Source organism: Eubalaena glacialis, chromosome 2 (genome assembly GCF_028564815.1).
Source record: "Eubalaena glacialis isolate mEubGla1 chromosome 2, mEubGla1.1.hap2.+ XY, whole genome shotgun sequence".
NCBI classification, from domain to species: domain Eukaryota; kingdom Metazoa; phylum Chordata; class Mammalia; order Artiodactyla; family Balaenidae; genus Eubalaena; species Eubalaena glacialis.
This window is the reverse complement of record NC_083717.1, coordinates 101,536,593-101,555,195: the sequence shown is the minus strand read 5'-3', so window position 1 is coordinate 101,555,195 and position 18,603 is coordinate 101,536,593. Positions and strand designations below refer to the sequence as shown.

Here is an 18,603-nt window from a genome sequence, read left to right as displayed (position 1 = left end):
TGTCTTTTTCTCCCCTTCTTTCCTACCACCCCCTTTTAGACAATGTTAGTGTCTCTTGTTCCATGTTTTGACAGTATGTAAAGTGGATGTGTTTTGTGACAAATTACCTTACCAGTTGGGTACATCTCCTGGTCTAGGTTAGTTTCTGTTCCATTAGAAATTATTTACCCTTCTTTGAAACCTTCTGCCAATGGTTTGCTAAACTATTGGCTGGCATTTCTGTATTTACATCTGGGAGAGTGTTTGTTTCTATTTTCATCTTAGTCTTTTGTTGAACACAGTATTTCTGACATTTATAACTTTGGGGAGTGTCAGGAATGGTTATGTGTTGGTACTCAACAAGGAATGAAAATCTAGAGAAAGAAATTGCAATCAGACATTTATTTTCCAAAGGACAAGTTTTCTTGGTCAGTTTTTCTGCCTTTTGGATTAGATTCTAGATTGGCAATAAGATCGTCCATTCATGAAACCAGATATTGGGTCTTGGCACTACATTTGGTTCTCTACACTGTGAGAGAACAGTGTGTTCTCTCTATTACCACACTGTGTGGTATAGAGCTCTGAATACATGTCCAAAATGCTGTGTAAAAGATCACATGAATCTGTCTCTAGCTGCCCTTGCATGGGATATGTCATGTGGTGTAGGGGGGGACCTAGTAGATTGCATGGAAGGTGGATGTAAGCTGCTGTGGTAGCCCCAAGGTGGCGTGTGACTGAAGGGGCCTCATGAAGATGAAGGATGGGGACTAGAGACGTGCCTGAGAATCCACATTTTGGGAGATAGGCCAGAATGGATATTCCTTACTGTTTCATGAAGTTTTTTTACTTCCCTCTCCCACCCCAAAAAGGGCAGGGAACCCTCTCTTTTTTGGAAATATGTTTTGAAGCAAGCAGGAGTTCCCTAAGTCAGAGTTGTACTGATCCTTTTGTCTCTAGGGCTTCTATTTTTATCTTCATCTTTTGTTGAATATAATATTTATAATAGTTCCCATCTTGGGGAAGGCGAGGAAATCTATAGTTTACACAGCAGTTGAACTTAAGAGGTTCCTGTGTCTGAAGCCCATATCTCAGGGGCCCTCTCCCTATGTGCTACTTATTGTAGTCACCTCCCAACCCAAGCAAAATTCTGCTCTTCAACATTCATAGAAGACAGTGTTCTAGCCTCCACTTGAATATCCCCAGTAATCTCATTGCTTCACAAATTAACTCTTTTCATTCTTGGACCATTTTAGTCATTGGAAAATTTTTTCTTATGTTTAATCACAACCTACCCTTTCTATCTCAATCCCCAATTTTCTCCTTCTGTTGCTATTAGAGTGTTTCAAAGTTTAAGGAAGCTCTCCTGGCTCCTCACACATCTACTATTCTTTCACCAGTTCCTTCTGGAATATGGTCATAGGACCTCCTTGCCATTCTCAGTCTCCCTTGTTAGAATGTACTCTATCATTATCATTGCCCTACTTAACATGACTATCCACCTGAAGCCTGTTATGTCTCAATTTTTTCTTTTACTTGTACCAAGTGCCTATTTACTTTCTTTTGAAAAAATTTCTAGGAATTATACGACCAAGAATATTTATTCAATAAGGTTAATAACTTAGAAATTAAGAACCAGGGCAAAGGAAAGAAGAATGAAAGCACACCATCTGTTAATTACTTAGTATAATTGTTTTGCTTAACTGTATTTACTGAGATTACTGGAAGCCAAGGTAAAAAGGGAAACAGTAATTTATATAGGTCTTGTGATCAGAATAGAGAAACCATTCCGGTTCTTCAGAGGAGGCAATGTTTTCTCTGGAGGTACTAAATTCTAAAATGCATTTCTCACATGGATTCTTTACAGCACACAAAGCATAATGAAAATGACCGCTCCAGCAGTCTGAAAACAAATGCAAAAATGATGTTCATGTGACTGTTTCTTACAATGACCTATAGTAGATGCTCTTGACATAACGTTTGAGCACAGCTCAAATTTCCCTTGTAACAACTCTTTTAACACTCTTCACCATTTCCTGACCCTAAAGATTCTTCCCACTTCATGTTAAAGTCTTTGTGAATTGAATACTGTACACATAAAATCCTTTCTCCCAGGCAAACGTGTCTGCCGAGTTATGGATTTGGTCAATCTAGATGATGATTCATGGGAGTTATTTTTTTCTCTTTGGGTTGGGTCCATTTCTGTACAATTGGAGTCATATGAGGAAAATTAACAGGTGTTAATTTGAACAATTGTGCTGGGGGAAAAAGAATAATTATCTAATGCTCCCCCCACTCTTTACCTTCTCCCAGAGAGTCCAGATTGGCTTACAATCAGATTTCCTGCAGTCCGGACCTTGAGGGTGGGACAGGACAGTGCCGCTCAAAACTCCGCATGAAGAACCCTCCCCCGCCAGGGAGTGGGAGCCTCCCTCTGACCATGGGCAGGGATGTGCCGTTCCAGGACACACTTGCCAAACCACAGAGATTGCAGGCCTGCTGCCCATCCATTATTATCATCATTATTTAACATTCTTCAAAGGTCAGAGCCAAAATAAATGGTCTGCTAGCCAAGTGAGTGACACCAGCCTTTACCACAGGCGTGTGTAGGCCTCTTGGTATTTAGTAGCAGTGACTTGGGTCATGTTCTTGTCTGAGTCCATCAATCTGGCCGGGCCTCTGCCTCCTGCTGTCTTCCCACAACAACTTTTTTTTTGTTTTTTCAATTCTGTCTCACCTCCTCCCCTCCTCCCAATAGTAGTTACCTTGGTATGTGTTTGCTGGCCTTTCTTTCTTTCTTTAGAATTTAAACAATGAAAGGGATTGAATTAATTGTGCTAGTGAGAGATAAAAGTATACACAGAAGGCTTTTGGGGGCTTCTGAATTTTGGGTTCCTGGCTCACCCTTGAAACTCCACTCCCCTGAGGGGTAAAGAATAGTATTGTGGTCGAAACCTTAGAGCCAAGATTCTGAGTTCAAATCCTGACTCTGCCCCTTACTAGTTGAATGATCTTGGGCAACTTACTTAACCTCTCTATGCTTCAGTTTCTTCATTACAAAATGCATTTATTAATGAAAACTTCCCTCATGGATTTGAAATGTTATAGTTCATGAAAAGTGCTTAGAACAATGTCTGACTCAGTGTATTAGCTGCTATTACTATTATTAGGCTGCAGAAATCTTACCAAAATGTCAGCCTTATATTGAGATCCCTCTGGGTTGTGGCTGTTTGGGAGGGAGGTGTGTGGGATTGTATTTGGAGACGGATAACGGGAAAGCGCTTCAAGCCCCAAACTGTCCAGCAAGGTGGATTTTTTTTCTTTCTAACCTGGGGATAAGACGGAGTGAAACTGTGATGACTCAGAAATATCTGCATCCTAGGGCCCCGCGGTCAACTCTGTTGTTCATTTTTACAGGAGGGATATTCAGTTCCGGGATGGATACATTTTGCTCCGTGTGCTTACCGGGGCCCAGTGTCTAGGCACAGCCTCCATTTTCTGAGGCAGGGGGACAAGGTGACCTGGTGGACTTTGGAACCAACCCTGTCAGGCTTTGACTCTTAGCTTAGGTTAATTTATTGACCTTTTCGAGCCTCGGTTTCCTTCTGTATAAAGTAGCAATTATAATTTTGACATTTCAGAGTCATTTTGGAGACTTAATAAGATAGCACATATGAAATATCCTCATAGTATCTTGCCTTAGAAGACATGTGACATTTGTTAGCTTCCTTCCCTTTTTTCTTCCTATTCTTTCCTGTCTGCTTAATTTATTAAGAAAGCCCCAGTGAGGACTCCCCTGGTGGTCCAGTGGATAAGACACCGCACTTCCACTGCAGGGAGTGCAAGTTCGATCCCTGGTCAGGGAAGTTCCACATACCGCGTGGTGCAGCCAAAAAACAAAAAAAAAAAAAGCCCCAGTGTAGGAAATTTTTTTAGAGGAGTGCTTTCAAATTTAATGTGACTACAAATCACCTGGGGCTCTTGTTAAGCTACAGATTCTGATTCAGCAGGTCTGGGGTGAGGCCCGAGTCTGCACTTCTAATCTGTCCCCCAGTGACACCATTGCTTTGTCTGAGGCCCTCACTTAGAGGACCACAGAGGGTACGGTTTTCTTTCCTCCCTTTGCATCTCATTATTACCTGTTGGATTCATGTTAGCATTTTAATAGTCTTACCACACATATCTGCACATCCAGGATCGTCATTTATTCAAGGTTGTATGTTACAGGTACCTATGAAGGTTCTTCCTCATCCAATACAGGTAGCAATGGTTGAGATCTAGAAGAAACATATCATAGACATTTTCTCATGTTCCCCATGGACCTGGAATCCCAAACTGTTTCACGTAAAATGTAGTGTTCCTGCCTTGTTGAAGGCCTCCTCTCAGAATCTGGGCCCCTCCATGACTCAAGGTTGCAGGTCAGTTAGGTTAGGGAAGTGGTCCTTGTTCTTTCTTTACAGTTTGAAGGGAGATGACTTGAAGACTGTGCTTCTGCCCTCATTAAGCACCCCAGATATTTTGAGAGCCACATTCCCCAATTACTAGCCTTCTCCAGATTCATTAGATTATGTTCTCTTCAGTGTACACGGATGGAGGAGTCCATTTTTATTCTTTTTTTGTGTGTGTGATATACACTTGTGAGTGCATACTCTTTGATGGTTCTAGATTTTAGCAGGTTTTTCAGATTTACTTTTGAGAATCCTCTTCAGTGTTGTTTCTTTGTGGTTGCTGATTTTTTTAATATTTGAACTCCTCCTTTTTCCTTTCCTGCATTATTTACTGGAACTTTTCAGCCTGAACCATCAGAGTCAGTTGCATCTGCTATGTTCATTTGGGAACTGGCTGTCATTGTCCTCGGGCAACTTTTCTTGAAATAAAAAATATGAAAGTTACTAATCTCTTTGAGTTAGAGATGTGAAGAAGAAATAATAACCTCCTTCTTCTTCTTTTTCTAATTAAAGCAAGCCTACTTTTTCCCCCCCTTAGAACACTCCAAAGTGTCCACAAGTTAGAGTTTGGTCATCAGCCATGTTACAAAACAAAGCAAGTCTATATCAGTCTTTTTTAGATTTACCTTGGTGCTGTTTCATGAAGTTTCTCCTACTTGGCTGGGGTCTACCTAACAGGTTTGCCAATTTGGGGAAGAATTTGAAAATAGCCCCAAGTAAGAACCCAGGCATTTTGAAAGTTAAGGTGGAGAAGGATTGCAGGGGGAGAAAGTTGAGAAAATATTTGAGGCAAAGAAAAGTCAGAGGAGCCATTAACATTTTCACCTTATCTAGATATATCAGCCAGGGTCATGACAAGAAATAGACAGCACACTCAATAATCAAGGGCAATTTATTTCATAGCGAACTATTTCCAAAGGTGTAGTAGGTAATGAGGACTAGTTGTAGCTGAGCTGTTATGCCCTTGGGTCTGAAGGTGATCTTGGCAGCGTGACCTCACTTCCCCCTCCCTCATTCCCCATTTCCTGCCAGAGTCCTCTGTTGAAAAAACCCAGTGGGAAGCAGAGTGCACAGGAGCCTCTCGATATAGTTCATGCTGGGCAGCCTCCTGGGCAGATAGTAGGATGGAGGTGGGTGGACAGCACATCTAGGAGGCAAATCATTGTCTGGCACACTAGTTTTACACTTTCTTTTGAAAGCCTTGTTCACCTGAAGACATTATCAATATTGTGAGCTCCTTGAGGGAAGGCACTGAGTGACCTGTCCACTTATCTGTAGGATGCTAGTATTTAAATGACTGTTGAGTGAATGAATGGGGCTGTTCATTTCCTTCTTTTCTCTTGCACTTGTCGGTGACCTACAATAGCTGCATGATGCTGTCTCGGTTAGGGTCTGTGTTCTTAACAGCAAGGCTTCCCATAGGAAAAGATTAACGTTTTCTGTCTACATAATTATTCTACTTTTAACAATCTCATTAGTAAAACTGCTAAACAAAAATAAAGTTTACTGTATTGATATCTTGAAGTCTTTTGTATTTTTATTGTCTTTATAATATTTTTATTGTCTTTATAAATGTCCAGTTTTAGCTAGGCAACACATTTATGAATCTTTAGCCCTTCTCAGTGACTATTAAACCTAACCCTGTTATTTCTGTTATTACTGGATCCCCACTGGTCAGCAGATGGGTACACTGTTTAATTTGGGAGGCCATGTGATTTTTGGTTCTTTCCCAGGCTGCTTCAAGAGAAGCAAAGGGCCCACACAAAGGGCTAAATTAGCCTCATTAACTATCTTCAGTAGCTTTAAAAGAAGATCCATGAATAATGCCAGGGTTCTCCTAACTGTCCAGAGGGCAGGAGTCAAAATAGAAATGAGTTTATTGGCTACAAACTTCGAAAAAATTTCTCATGTAGTCAGATTGTCTTCTGACAATCTGGAGATTGGAGGCGCCTGGGGTTCTTGACATGCTCAGGTGTAAGGACAGAAGAAAATATTGATACATTGGTGGGAGGGGAATGAGTCCCTTCTTCATTAGAGCTTTGCTGTTTTTGCCTGAGGGTTCTCAGATTGCCTGTGTGTCGGGGGGAGGGGCTTGGGGGATAGGTGAAGTGGGTGAGCCTCAGAATCCCTCAGGCATCAGGGATCCGGTCCTCAAATTTGATTCGGTTTGTTCTTTTTTGTTGTTGTTGTTATACGCCAATGCTCACAGCAGCTCTATCTCCAATAGCCAAAAGCTAAAAACAACCCAAATGTCCGTCAACCGACAAATGAACAAACAAACTGTGGTATAGGCATACAATGGAATACTACCAGCAGTATGAAAGGATGAACTACAAATGACATGGATGGATCTCAGAAAGAATTATGCTGCATGAAAGAACTCAGACACAGAAGAACACATTTTTTTCATTTACACAGAACTCTAGATAATGCAAGCTGATCTATGGTGACAGAAAGCAGGTCAGTGCCAGGGATAAGTGGGCTGGGGAGCCCAGGCTGTAATGCAGGAACGAGGGAGCACAAAAGGCCATTAGGAAGCTTTTAGAGGTGATGGATAGGTGTTCACTATCTTGTGGTGATGCTTTGATGGGTGAATACATGTGTCAAGCTTATTAAAATTTATACTAAATATGTGTATGTCACTTCTACCACAAAACTGTTAAAAAATAATAGAGTTCAGGTACACACGTCACGTCATTTTCCCTAATGTTAACAACTAATATATCCATAGTGCAATTTTCAAAACCAGGAAATTAACATTGATACAATACTGTTAACTACACTATAGACCTCATTCAAACCGCCAGTTTTCCTCCTAATGTTCTTTTTCTGTTCCAGGATCTAATCCAGGATTCTACATTGCATTTAATGGTCTCTCCTTAAGCTTTTCCAATCTGTGGCAGTTCCTCATTCTTTGTCTTCCATGACCCTGATACTATGATAAGTCCTGCTCAGTTATTTTGCAGTCAGTTATTCAGTACTTTCATATCTATCAATTTGGGTTTGTCAGATTTTTTTGTCATGATTAGATTGAGGTTATGCATTTTTTGGCAAGAATATCACAGAAGTGATGTGTCCTTCTTTATGCATTCTATCATGATGTTGATATATCTTATTACTAGTGATTTTAAACTTTATCATTTAGTTGAGTTGCTGCCCGATAGATTTCTCCACTATTTTTCCTTTTGTAATTCATAAGTGTCTTGGAGTAATTTCTGTAACTGTTCTGTTTCTCTTCAAACTTGCATCCATTTATCCATTAGTGTATCTTGCCTGTAAGAATTGTTACTATGATGTTTGCCTAATAATTTTTTATTTTTAATTTATTGATTTTTTTAACATCTTTATTGGAGTATAATTGCTTTACAATGGTGTGTTAGTTTCTGCTGTATAACAAAGTGAATCAGCTATACGTATACATATATTCCCGTATCTCCTCCCTCTTGCGTCTCCCTCCCTCCCACCCTCCCTATCCCACCCCTCTAGGTGGTCACAAAGCATGATTCGGTTTGTTCTGGAAGTTAACTTCTGATAGGCTTCTTTCCATACACTTTTGTTAATGTGTTTTTGACAGCTCCTTCTTATTCTCATGAAATCTCTTGATATTTTACATAATTCAAGTGTGTATGGAGTATTTAGTGTCTTTGCACATCACTCTGCCTGATTATAACTCTTGGAGCACATTTTACGGTTCTATTTCCAGTGTCCCCAAGGAAAGAAAGGGTGAGGCAGGCTCACATGTCTCCTTCACATCACCCAGAATGATAGGCATTCTCTGCTCCCTCCCGTTTACATCCCCTGCTGTTAAGGCCCCTCCATTAATGGTTCTCTGAGTTCAGGTCATGCCACCCCTGGCTAAGGCAATGGGCCTAGCAGTGATTTTTGCTTATTGTCGGAGGCATGCAAGTTTTTCCTTAAACAAGATTTGAAATTAAAAAAAAATCTTTTGTGTCTAGTTTCTTCACATCTCATAACCATTTAGGATTTGACCTTTTTGCTTTTAGTATGGGGGTGAAGGGCTAGGGCCACTGGGGAAGCCGCCTGTGGGCCTGCAGTTGAAGTTTATACTACAGGCATGTTTTTTTTGGCAGGCAGGGACTCCCCCCTCCACGCCCCTTCCCCCGCCCCCAAATTTAGACTGGGATGCTTTAAATGGAACACACATTCTCCTGTTTGTCTCAAGCTCCATTACACTTTATTGTTGAATTGGTTCTCTTCAGGACACCCAGAATCTTTTAAGTTCTCTCTTTCCCTGAACAGTTTAAAAAAAAATTTTTTTTTTTTTTTTGGGGTCTGCACCTCGAGGCTTGTGGGATCTTAGTTCCCCAAACAGGGATTGAACCCAGGGCCATGAGAGTGAAAGCCTGGAATCCTAACCACTAGGCCACCAGGGAACTCCCCCTGAACAGTTCAAAAAATGGTCCTGAGTTCCAGATTAATTAAACCTGTTTTTACATTTGGCTTGGGATTTAGCTACTTACTTGTATAAATCAGATGATTCCTTATTCATTCTGTAAAAATAATAAAATTTAAAATTGTATACTTCTTTAGAGTTTATGGGATGTTTTTATCTAATTCACTGGATCATCACAATAATCCCGTAGCCAGGGAGGTAGGTATTTTTCTCCATATTATGGATGGGAGGTAATATAGCCTGGTGATTAAGAGTTTGGGCTCTGGGGTTAGACAAGCGGAGTTTGAATTTCAGCTTTAGTAATTACTAGCCTAGTCTCAGCTAATAAACCCACTCAGTTTCGTTGTCTGTAAAATGAGGAGGAGATACCTATCTTACAGGGTCATTGTGAGAAGTAAATGATTAATTCATACAAAGCAATTGGAACAGTACCTGGCATATAGTAAGTAGTCAATAAATTCTAACTGTGAAAACTATTATTGTTATTAATAGTATATGAAGAAATGGAAACTCAGAAAAGTTAAGCAATCTATCTAAGGTCACCTAGCTAGTTGGCAGGAGGGTTGGGGCTTTAATCAAGATTTGGAAGCTTCTGGTACTAGTTTCTTTCCTCTATATTTACCACTGAATTCCTCATGCATTCCGGGGGGACTGTACAATGAGTCATCCTTTCTTTCGTCTTTCAACTTTCTTATCTTCATTTTCTTTTTGTTTCCTCCATTTAAAACTCATGGTTATTGTCTATCCAGTAATGAGATCCACATGTCAGAATTCAGCATGAGAGGTATCAGCAAAGTATAGGGATGTCTGCAGCCCTGCAGATGGACTCTCCTTGACACAGAGATGCTGGGGACTCCTGGGGTCCCTCTGAATTTCCTGGAGATAGGTAGTCTGGAAAAATTAACATATTTCTGTTAAAGTATACAGTTGTTGCCACACATTCAGAGGCTTTTAAAAACAATTAATAAGCATATACTTCTCGATGCCTTAGTTTCTTTCCTCTTAAGAGGGAGAATACTTAAATTTTGGTGATCTCATTTGTCATTTCACATCCCTCTGAGGTAGTGAAAAAAATAGGCTATGTTATTTGGTTATATTATTTGGCGGTGGGTAGGGGAGTAATAAAAGTCCAGTGTGAAAAGAACACAAACTTTGGAGTCAGGCAGATGAGGTTAAAATCCTGGCTTCTCCACTGTTTATGTCTCCAAGTCCCATTTTCCTCATCTGTATAATAAGGATAAGCAGAGAGTTGTTTGGAGGCCTAAAGGAGAGATAATGCCAGGTACTTAGCATGTAAGTATGACTGTTACTGCTGTTGTGGGGAGGTGACTTTTCACACTGGCCACTGTCACAGTTATGTAGGGACCCAGGTCTCCTCATTCCTCATGAATCGTGCATGGACTTCTTCTCCTGGGTGTATTGTTTCTTTACATTTTAAAATCCAAGTGTTTTGACCTTTTGGTTACTAATTTATTTCTAATGTGCCCATTATGGAAGGTTGCTGGTTCTGGTGCGTTCATTAGGCCACGCACAATGCCCATTACGTCAAAATACCAAGCTTACCTCGTGTCATGAGGCAAAATTAATGTTAGTGAATCCAACAAGGAATATGACACTTACAGGATCTATCAAATGATGTTTGGGGAGCTATTCTCAGAAAGTGAAAGCAGCGGGTGTTTATTGAGTATTTACTATGTGCTCGGCATTGTGTGAGGTAGGGGGACACAAAAGAAACACCTATTTTATCTGTCTCTCACAGGACTGATTTTCTGGGGTAAATAGATGTGATTGAAACCTGACACTATTAAAGAGCAATAATGAACACCATGTGATTCAGTCTTATTAGTTAAGTGGGCTCTGGTCTGGGCACTGCATGGGCTCTCATAGACTGATGGGTAAACACACAAGGAAGGCCACACTTAAAGCATGGTTTGGTAAATGAGCATAGAGTTTTATACAGGGGACACAGAAGAGGGATTATGTGGAGTGTGTGTGCCTTTGGGTGGTGGTGAGGGCTCCAAGGGAGAGGTGACACTTGGCTTAATCCTGATGACGAGTGGGAGATGCTGGAGAGAGGAGTACTGAGTGAGGAGGACAGGAATTCACAGTTTTAAAGGCACTGAGAGAGCCTGGGGGTGACGAGGAACAGCATTTTTCCAGTGGTCTGAGCCTAGGGTTTATGGGGTTAGTGGTGGGAGAGCAGGATGGAGGTGTGAGCAAGGGATAAGTCATTAGAGATGTTGTGTACCACAATGAGAAGTATGATCGTCAAGGCATTGACAAACAAGCAAGCAAGAGATGATTATATCAGTGCTTCAGAATGATCACTCTAGGGGGATCTTCCAGTAAAACAGGTAAGAAATAAAGGCCTGAATCAAGTCTTAGAAGAAAAAAAAATGAATAAATGAATGAATAGTAGGGTAAGTGGATGATACTGTTAGTTTTGTGAGGGTTTAGAGAAGCAGGATGCCATAGTGGGAACAGTATTTGAGGAAGACTCTGTGATGGAGGAAGATTTGAGTGGACTTGCCCATAGTAGGTAGCCAATAAGCCGGATATTGAATGGCAATAGGATTTATATGAGAGAAGACAGGAAATAATACCAGGTTACATAAATGTGTGAGATGGTCATGGAGACAAGTATAATTGGAAAAAAGTGGTAGATAATATGATTTCATGTGTAAATTGGTTGCACCTTTTGGAAAGCTTTGAAATGCCAGGTTGAGGAATTTGAACTTATTTCTAGGAAATAAGAAGCCATAGAAGGAATAGGAAGCCATAGAAGATTCTTAAATAGATATTTTGACATTTTCAGTTTGGATTAGAAATGTGTTCATGTATTGGGCCTCTTCCTCTTGATTGGAGGAAGGTGTGTCTGATGAGATGACACTAGTTCTGATTCTTACATTTAATGGAAAAGCCACAGAGGCAGCATTAGTTTTGGACCGGAAAATAAGGTTGGATGACCTCACTTTGGCTGTGGGGAGACTGTGGAGTAGTCCACTGTTGGGAGACAAAGAGAGCTGAGGCAGAAATGAATGAGTGCCCATATGAGATTTTTGGTGATGCCAGTCTAGAGAGGGATGGAGCAAATAGAAAGATGGGAGAAACTGCTTGCCCTGTGGAGTCTTTTAGGGATAGCAAATACAGTCGGCCCTCCTTATATCTTCAGGTTCTGCATCTGCAGATTCAACCAACCATGGATCAAAAATATTCCAGAAAAAAGTCCAGAAAGTTCCAAAAAGCAAAACTTGAATTTGCTGCACACTGGCAACTATTTACGCGGCATTCACATTGTATTTACAACTATTTACATAGTATTTACATTGTATTAAGTATTATAAGTAATCTAGAGATTATCTAAAGTATATGAGAGGATGTGCATAGGTTATGTGCAAGTACTTTGCCATATTATATACGGAACTTGAGCATCCTCAGATTTTGGTATCCCGTGGGGTCCTGGAACGAATCTCCTATGGGTACTGAGGGACGAGACTGTACACAACCTGCACAGTCAATATCTCATTCCAACTCTTAGCAGACATTAATTGATCTTTGTATGTTTTCCTATTGAGCTTAATGGTAGTCTTGGAGTTCTTGTTAACCCAGTGCTGCAGGCAGCTACCATCAGTTGATCAGAGCTGCACTGGAATTCAAACCCATATGTCATGTCTGGAGTAGGAAATGAATGAGCAATAGATTATGATATACTCACAGTGCAAATCAATTTTTACTTTTCCAGGTGGAACTTGCAGAAATCTGCGCCAAGAGTGAGCATTACATTGGCACTGAAGGAGGAGGGATGGACCAGTCCATATCATTTCTTGCAGAAGAAGGAACTGTAGGTGGCATTGAGCTATTTGGAAATATCCACCAGGGAATGTTCACCCAGAGAGGAAGGCCTTGAGATCCCCAGAGTGCTTTGCTTTTTTTTCTGGGCAGCCTATTCTATTAGGCTCTATTGTAGGATGGTATTTCTCAACTGCTTTGTAATTCAAGGCTATCACCAGTTCACTGGCTCTGTTTCATGTTGATCACCTCTCCCTTAAGCTTCCAGAATCATACCTCAGGTGTCTAGGTTTCTTTTTTTTTCCCCTCCTTCTAATTCATTGTTAGTATGCGATTTCTCAACTCCCTAGTTATTGGGACCTCTTTTCTCACTCTTGTCCCAAATCATTTCATCTCATGGCATTTTCATAATCTCCTGTTGGTTTTAAACCCAAATGTTAGTTCTCTTACCACATATATTCACTAGTCCTCTTTTTTGTAATTTACTCTATGGTATCATTTTTCTCTGTCAACATTTTTGGGGCTTTAGTGGTAGGGAAAAGAATGCTGACAGGAAGCCAGGAATGAATTCCTTAGCCAATACCACTTCCCCTTGGTTATCAACTCCCATAGACAGAGCAGAGGTTTTCATAGTTGCCATAAACTGACCATTTCCAAAATAGAAACAGACATTTCTTTAAAATCTTTTCTTAGTTTTCCATCAGATTCCTACAGGCTTGGCTATTTTCCAAGAATACCTGAATTTCTTCTTATTAAGAGTATTTGTTGTTGATTCCCCTAAGCCAACGACAGGAGGCATGAGGAAATTTGGTTTAATGCTAAGAAAATACTCTGGGTCTTTTGGATGAGACCTGACAAGCAGACATGATGGCAAGAGTCCTGTTGTTAACATAAGTTAGCTGTAGAGTCTGAACAAAGTCCAAATTCTTTGGGCTTGCAAAGTACTTCATGACCTGACCCTTGCTTTACCTGCCCTCCGCTCAGTTCTATCCTCTCACCATGCCTCATCCCTCAAACACTAAGCTCCAGCTAAATTGCAATACCCAAAACTCTATTAACACCTCATATTATTTTTTGCCTGTGAACTTGCTTATACTCTTCCCTCTTCTTGACATCCTATTTGGGTAAAGAAACCCTCTGTCTGTCCTACTTTTGCTCATCCTTTAAGTCTCAGTTTAGATTTCCCTTTTTTTCAGAGGCGCCTACACTAGGCTATATCTGATCAGGTGCTACAACTGTGTTTCTATACAGTGCCCTGTGCTTTGCTACCCTTGTAACACAACCTGGCAGTGTATTTGACTACTTGACTGCCTTTCCCACTAGATTGTAATCTCTATGAGGGCAGGGACAGTGTCTGTCTTGTTCACTCTTGTATCTCCAGTGCCTAGTACAGTGCCTGGAAGTCAGTAAATAATATTTGAATGAATAAATGAATGCATTTTTGGGAAAGATTTTTACTAAGCTAAATAAATGCATAAATGGTTAAACATTTTCTGAATTCTAATATATTATATCTCACCTGTCATTTTTTTCTCAATAGGCCAAGTTGATAGAATTTAGTCCTCTGAGGGCAACTGATGTGAAACTCCCAAGTGGAGCAGTGTTTGTGATTGCCAACAGTTGTGTGGAAATGAATAAAGCAGCAACTTCTCATTTCAATATCAGGGTGATGGAGTGTCGGCTGGCTGCAAAGGTATGAACTTGGCAAACTAGTGAAACTTGAAGTAGGCTGCCTCTTGTTCTTTTTCTCTTTGTTCCCTGTTATTTTGTCTCTTTCCCTAAAATTTAGGGCAACATTCTGACTGCAGCAGTGTTCTAACTGAAGTTTTTTAGTACAGAGAAATTTGATTTCAAACTCAGGAGATAAATAAACGTATAGGTGTGCCTTGCAACCTCTAGCTATTTGGAAACTATGTGAACTTCACAGTTGAGTCTTCTAGGGTGGCAATGGGGAGAAGAGGACAGCTCAACTTATATCTGTGTAGTACAGGCCATGGGTTAGGTCTACGGGTGGAGAAAGATAGTTGGAGGTGATTGATGGGAGGTGACCATAACTAATCTTGTTTCTTCGACAAAAGTGATGATAGCCTCAACCCTCAGTCCTCTCACATGCACCATTGGCCATCACTGTTCCCTCTAAAAATACAGGCTTGGTGTCTACTAGGGAAACGCACACCAGAAGGGAGTCTTGGCAGTTCTCTGTTCCACAGCTTAAAAGACACTTGCTAGTCAAGCCTTAAATCTACTTAGGAAGTATTCACTGAATACCTGTTGTACACTTAGCATGAAGATATACAAAAGGATACAGGACATAAGAATGGAGAGAGTAGAGAGTAAAGGTTAGGGGGATTTGAAATAGGAAATGGTTAGTATTTGATCAGGTGGTATGTAAACAGGTGCTCTAAAAAGTGGCACAGAAATTAAATGTTATGTAAGATCTAGAATGGGACATGTTATGATTTAAAAGTTGGAGAGAACTGAGGCTGGGAGCTGGGGAGTAGAATCTTGGTCAGGAGCTCTACCATGCTTTCTCCCAGTCATCCTTCAAATAGCAGATAGAATGATGGTTTACAAATTTAAATCTGATCAGGTAGTTCCCCTGCTTAACACCTTTCAAAAACTTTCCATTTCATGGGAATAAAGTCAAAAGTCCTTATCACTTCCTGGAGAGAATTGCAAGATCCGATGTGTACCTCATCCTCTTCCTCTCTTAGCATCCCTCAGTCCCATCACACTCTAGCCATGATGCTCATTCTCACCGCAGGGACTTTGTACATGCCCAGGATGCTCTCCCCGCAGCCCTCTAGGAAGTCTCAGCCTAAGTGTCCCTCAGGAAAGCCTTCCTTGACTTCCTTACTGCCAGACTAAGGTGGGGCTCTCTTTGTATTTCATAGCACTTGCACCTCTCAGGTATGACACTTATCACCGTTGTTTGATGTCCGTCTCTTCTTTCTGACTTGATTTTACCTGAGGGCCAAGACTGTCCATCTTGTTAACTCTTATATCCCTAAGGCCTGGCATAGTGCTTAGGCTGAAGTAGGCACAGGGTAAACATGTGTTGAATAAATGAATAACTATTCCCTGGGTTACCTGCCCTGTCATATTTATTTTGCTCAATTTCACAATTTTTTACAAGTGCATAGGGTGTGCCCAGCACTGGACTAGCTACCATGGAGCTGTGTAAGGTGTAGTTATCCCTTGGGCTGACATACCACTTTGCCCCTTACTCCCATCCCCTGAAGTTGTGAAGTTGGGAACGGATGAGCCGGAAAATAAAAGTTTTTTTTTTTTTCTGGAAAATTTTAGTGTTAAACATTTTTTTTAAAATCATGATTTAAGTGTTTTAAATATGCAATTTACTTATTCAGATAATTTCTAAAAATTCTGTGAAAGAAATGTTTCAATATTCAACTCTTCTGATCAGTGCATATATGAGAAGAAGTAGTGCAGTAAACTTTTCAATGTCAAAGGCTTCAGTGAATTTTTTTCCCTCTTAGGGCAAACTTCTTTCAGGAGATGGAAGAAATTAGTGTCTTATTTGTTTAAGGGCTTATTCTTGTTGACTTTTTATTTTGAGGTATATGAGTAAGTGCTGCCTTCCTGAGGAGACCTCAAACATACACAACATTGTTTTCAGAGTTTTATCACGAAATTAGATATCATCTATGAGACCCATAGGTGAGCCAAAACAAGTATGAGATGTGTGAAATGGGTTCATACTGTAACGACGCTTTTCCAAAGATGCAAGAAGAAAATGAGAAATAAAATTGTGGTGCTGAAGCTCTGTAGTGAAAGTTGTCAGGATGGGAGAGGGAGGTGTCTTTTGGGAGTGAACTAGAAAAAGGGCTTCTCTTTCTGGAGCAGTAGCTGAAAACCTTAATCCGCTGCAGAACCTTTTGTTCTTGAGGCTGTCTTCTGAGTTTAACTGTATAACTCCATGTGCATTTTAGAGGTACTTTGGTCAGTGAAATTGGCTTTTTGCCATACACTCCTCCCAGTTGATGTAGATAAAACACATTATTTTAAGTACTCCGAATTCTTCTCTCTTTTGAAATATGGAAGGAAGAAAATTGAAAGGCTTTATCAAGATGCAGAATGTTTTCTAAATCATGTTGTGCTGCAAATCATGAGAATCCAAGGTTATATACAAAAGGGAAATATAGATAAAACTGCTAATATAGGCTCTGCAGATAGATCTTGATGCCAAGAATATGCTCTTGCCTAGGGAATATAGGCTGGAATTCTGCTAAGCTTATTTTAATTACAGTATGGTGCCATTCTTCCGTTTTCAGCAACGTGTGAATGAATATAATTTTTGTTTGGAAATGGTCTCATTAAATCAGGAAATAAACTCTCATGTAAAAAAGTAAAGAAGCTTGTCTTAATCTGAATAAACTTGCTGCTTTCAGACAATAAAAATGAAGTGCTAGTGGAGAAATGACAGATCAGGATAGTTTTTTTTTTTTTTAAAGAGTATTAGTCATTTTATTATTTATTTATTTATTTATTTATTTATGGCTATGTTGGGTCTTCGTTTCTGTGCGAGGGCTTTCTCTAGTTGCGGCAAGCGGGGGCCACTCTTCATTGTGGTGCGCGGGCCTCTCACTATCGCGGCCTCTCTTGTTGCGGAGCACAGGCTCCAGACGCGCAGGCTCAGTAATTGTGGCTCACGGGCCCAGTTGCTCCACGGCATGTGGGATCTTCCCAGACCAGGGCTCGAACCCGTGTCCCCTGAATTGGCAGGCAGATTCTCAACCACTGCGCCACCAGGGAAGCCCCCAGGATAGTTTTGAAAATGATTCTGATTAAGTAGAGCTCCACATGGCAAAATTGTAATAAATAACACTTATTTTTCCTCTCCTCCTATTTCCCCAAGGTACCTTTTTGAAAAATGAGTACCTTTTGTATCTACTTAGCACAGGGAAGTACACTAAACCAATGAAGATGATTTTTCTTTGTTTTGCTTTGATGTTGATAATTTCTTCTGTTCTTAAGTCTCCTTTCTCTCCCTCTCTCTCTCTCTTCCTCCCTGCTCCTCTCTTTCTAACAGCTTCCCCAAACTAATTAATGCAGATTCATTAAAAGTCAGAGTCTTACAGAGGCATTTGAACTAAAATTTAAAACATTTCAAGGCAAACACAATAGAGATTTATAATTATTATTTGCGTAAATGAGTCTTTTTTTTTTTGAATTTTATTTTATTTATTTTTTTCTACAGCAGGTTCTTATTCCTTATCCATTTTATACATATTAGTGTATATATGTCAATCCCAGTCTCCCAGTTCATCACACCACCAAATGATTCTTTTAAGTGAAGCACATTTTTATGTTCTTAAATTAACAAGGTAGCCAGAAATCTTTAATGAGCACAAAATTTTTCATATTTTATACATATTCAGTGGCTTAAACTTTTCCAGAATTGGGGGACTTCCCTGGTGGTACAGTGGTTAGGAATCTGCCTGCCAATGCAGGAGAGAGGTTTGGAGCCCTGGTCTGGGAGGATCCCAGATGCCACGGAGCAACCAACCCCGTGTGCCACGACTACTGAGCCTGTTCTCTAGAGCCTGTGAGTCACAACTACTGAGCCCACGTGCCACAACTACTGAAGCCCGCACGCCTAGAGCCCATGCTCCGCAACAAGAGAAGCCACCGCAATGAGAAGTCCGTGCACCACAACGAAGAGTAGCCCCCGCTCGCCACAACTAGAGAAAGCCCGCGCACAGCAATGAAGACCCAATGCAGCCAAAAATAAACAAATTAAAAAAAAAAAAAACTTTTCCAGAATTGCCTTATGTCTATAAAAAAGAGTATCCCTTAATTATATTGAGGGATAAAATGTGTGATGCTGATAATAAGTATTATGGGAAGTCAAAAAGGGAAGGGAAATTATGCTGTTGCATTTTGCATACCCTGAGCTCCTCGTGGCAACATGTGAAGCAGTGAAGAAGAGGGTTTCATGTGGTCCTTTGACGCTTC

The 18,603-nt window shown here is 40.5% G+C and overlaps 1 protein-coding gene across 5 annotated transcripts in view; it reads left to right on the top strand.

Annotated features, from left to right (window-relative positions):
- Window positions 1-18,603, top strand: part of GALK2 (galactokinase 2) — a 133,558-nt gene that overhangs the window by 64,381 nt on the left and 50,574 nt on the right. For all 5 annotated transcript variants that reach the window (XM_061180323.1, XM_061180324.1, XM_061180322.1 and 2 more), the window contains 2 exons: window positions 12,581-12,679; window positions 14,168-14,320. In XM_061180323.1, the coding sequence (XP_061036306.1) occupies window positions 12,581-12,679; window positions 14,168-14,320 (252 nt within the window). The remainder of the gene's footprint in view (window positions 1-12,580; window positions 12,680-14,167; window positions 14,321-18,603) is intronic.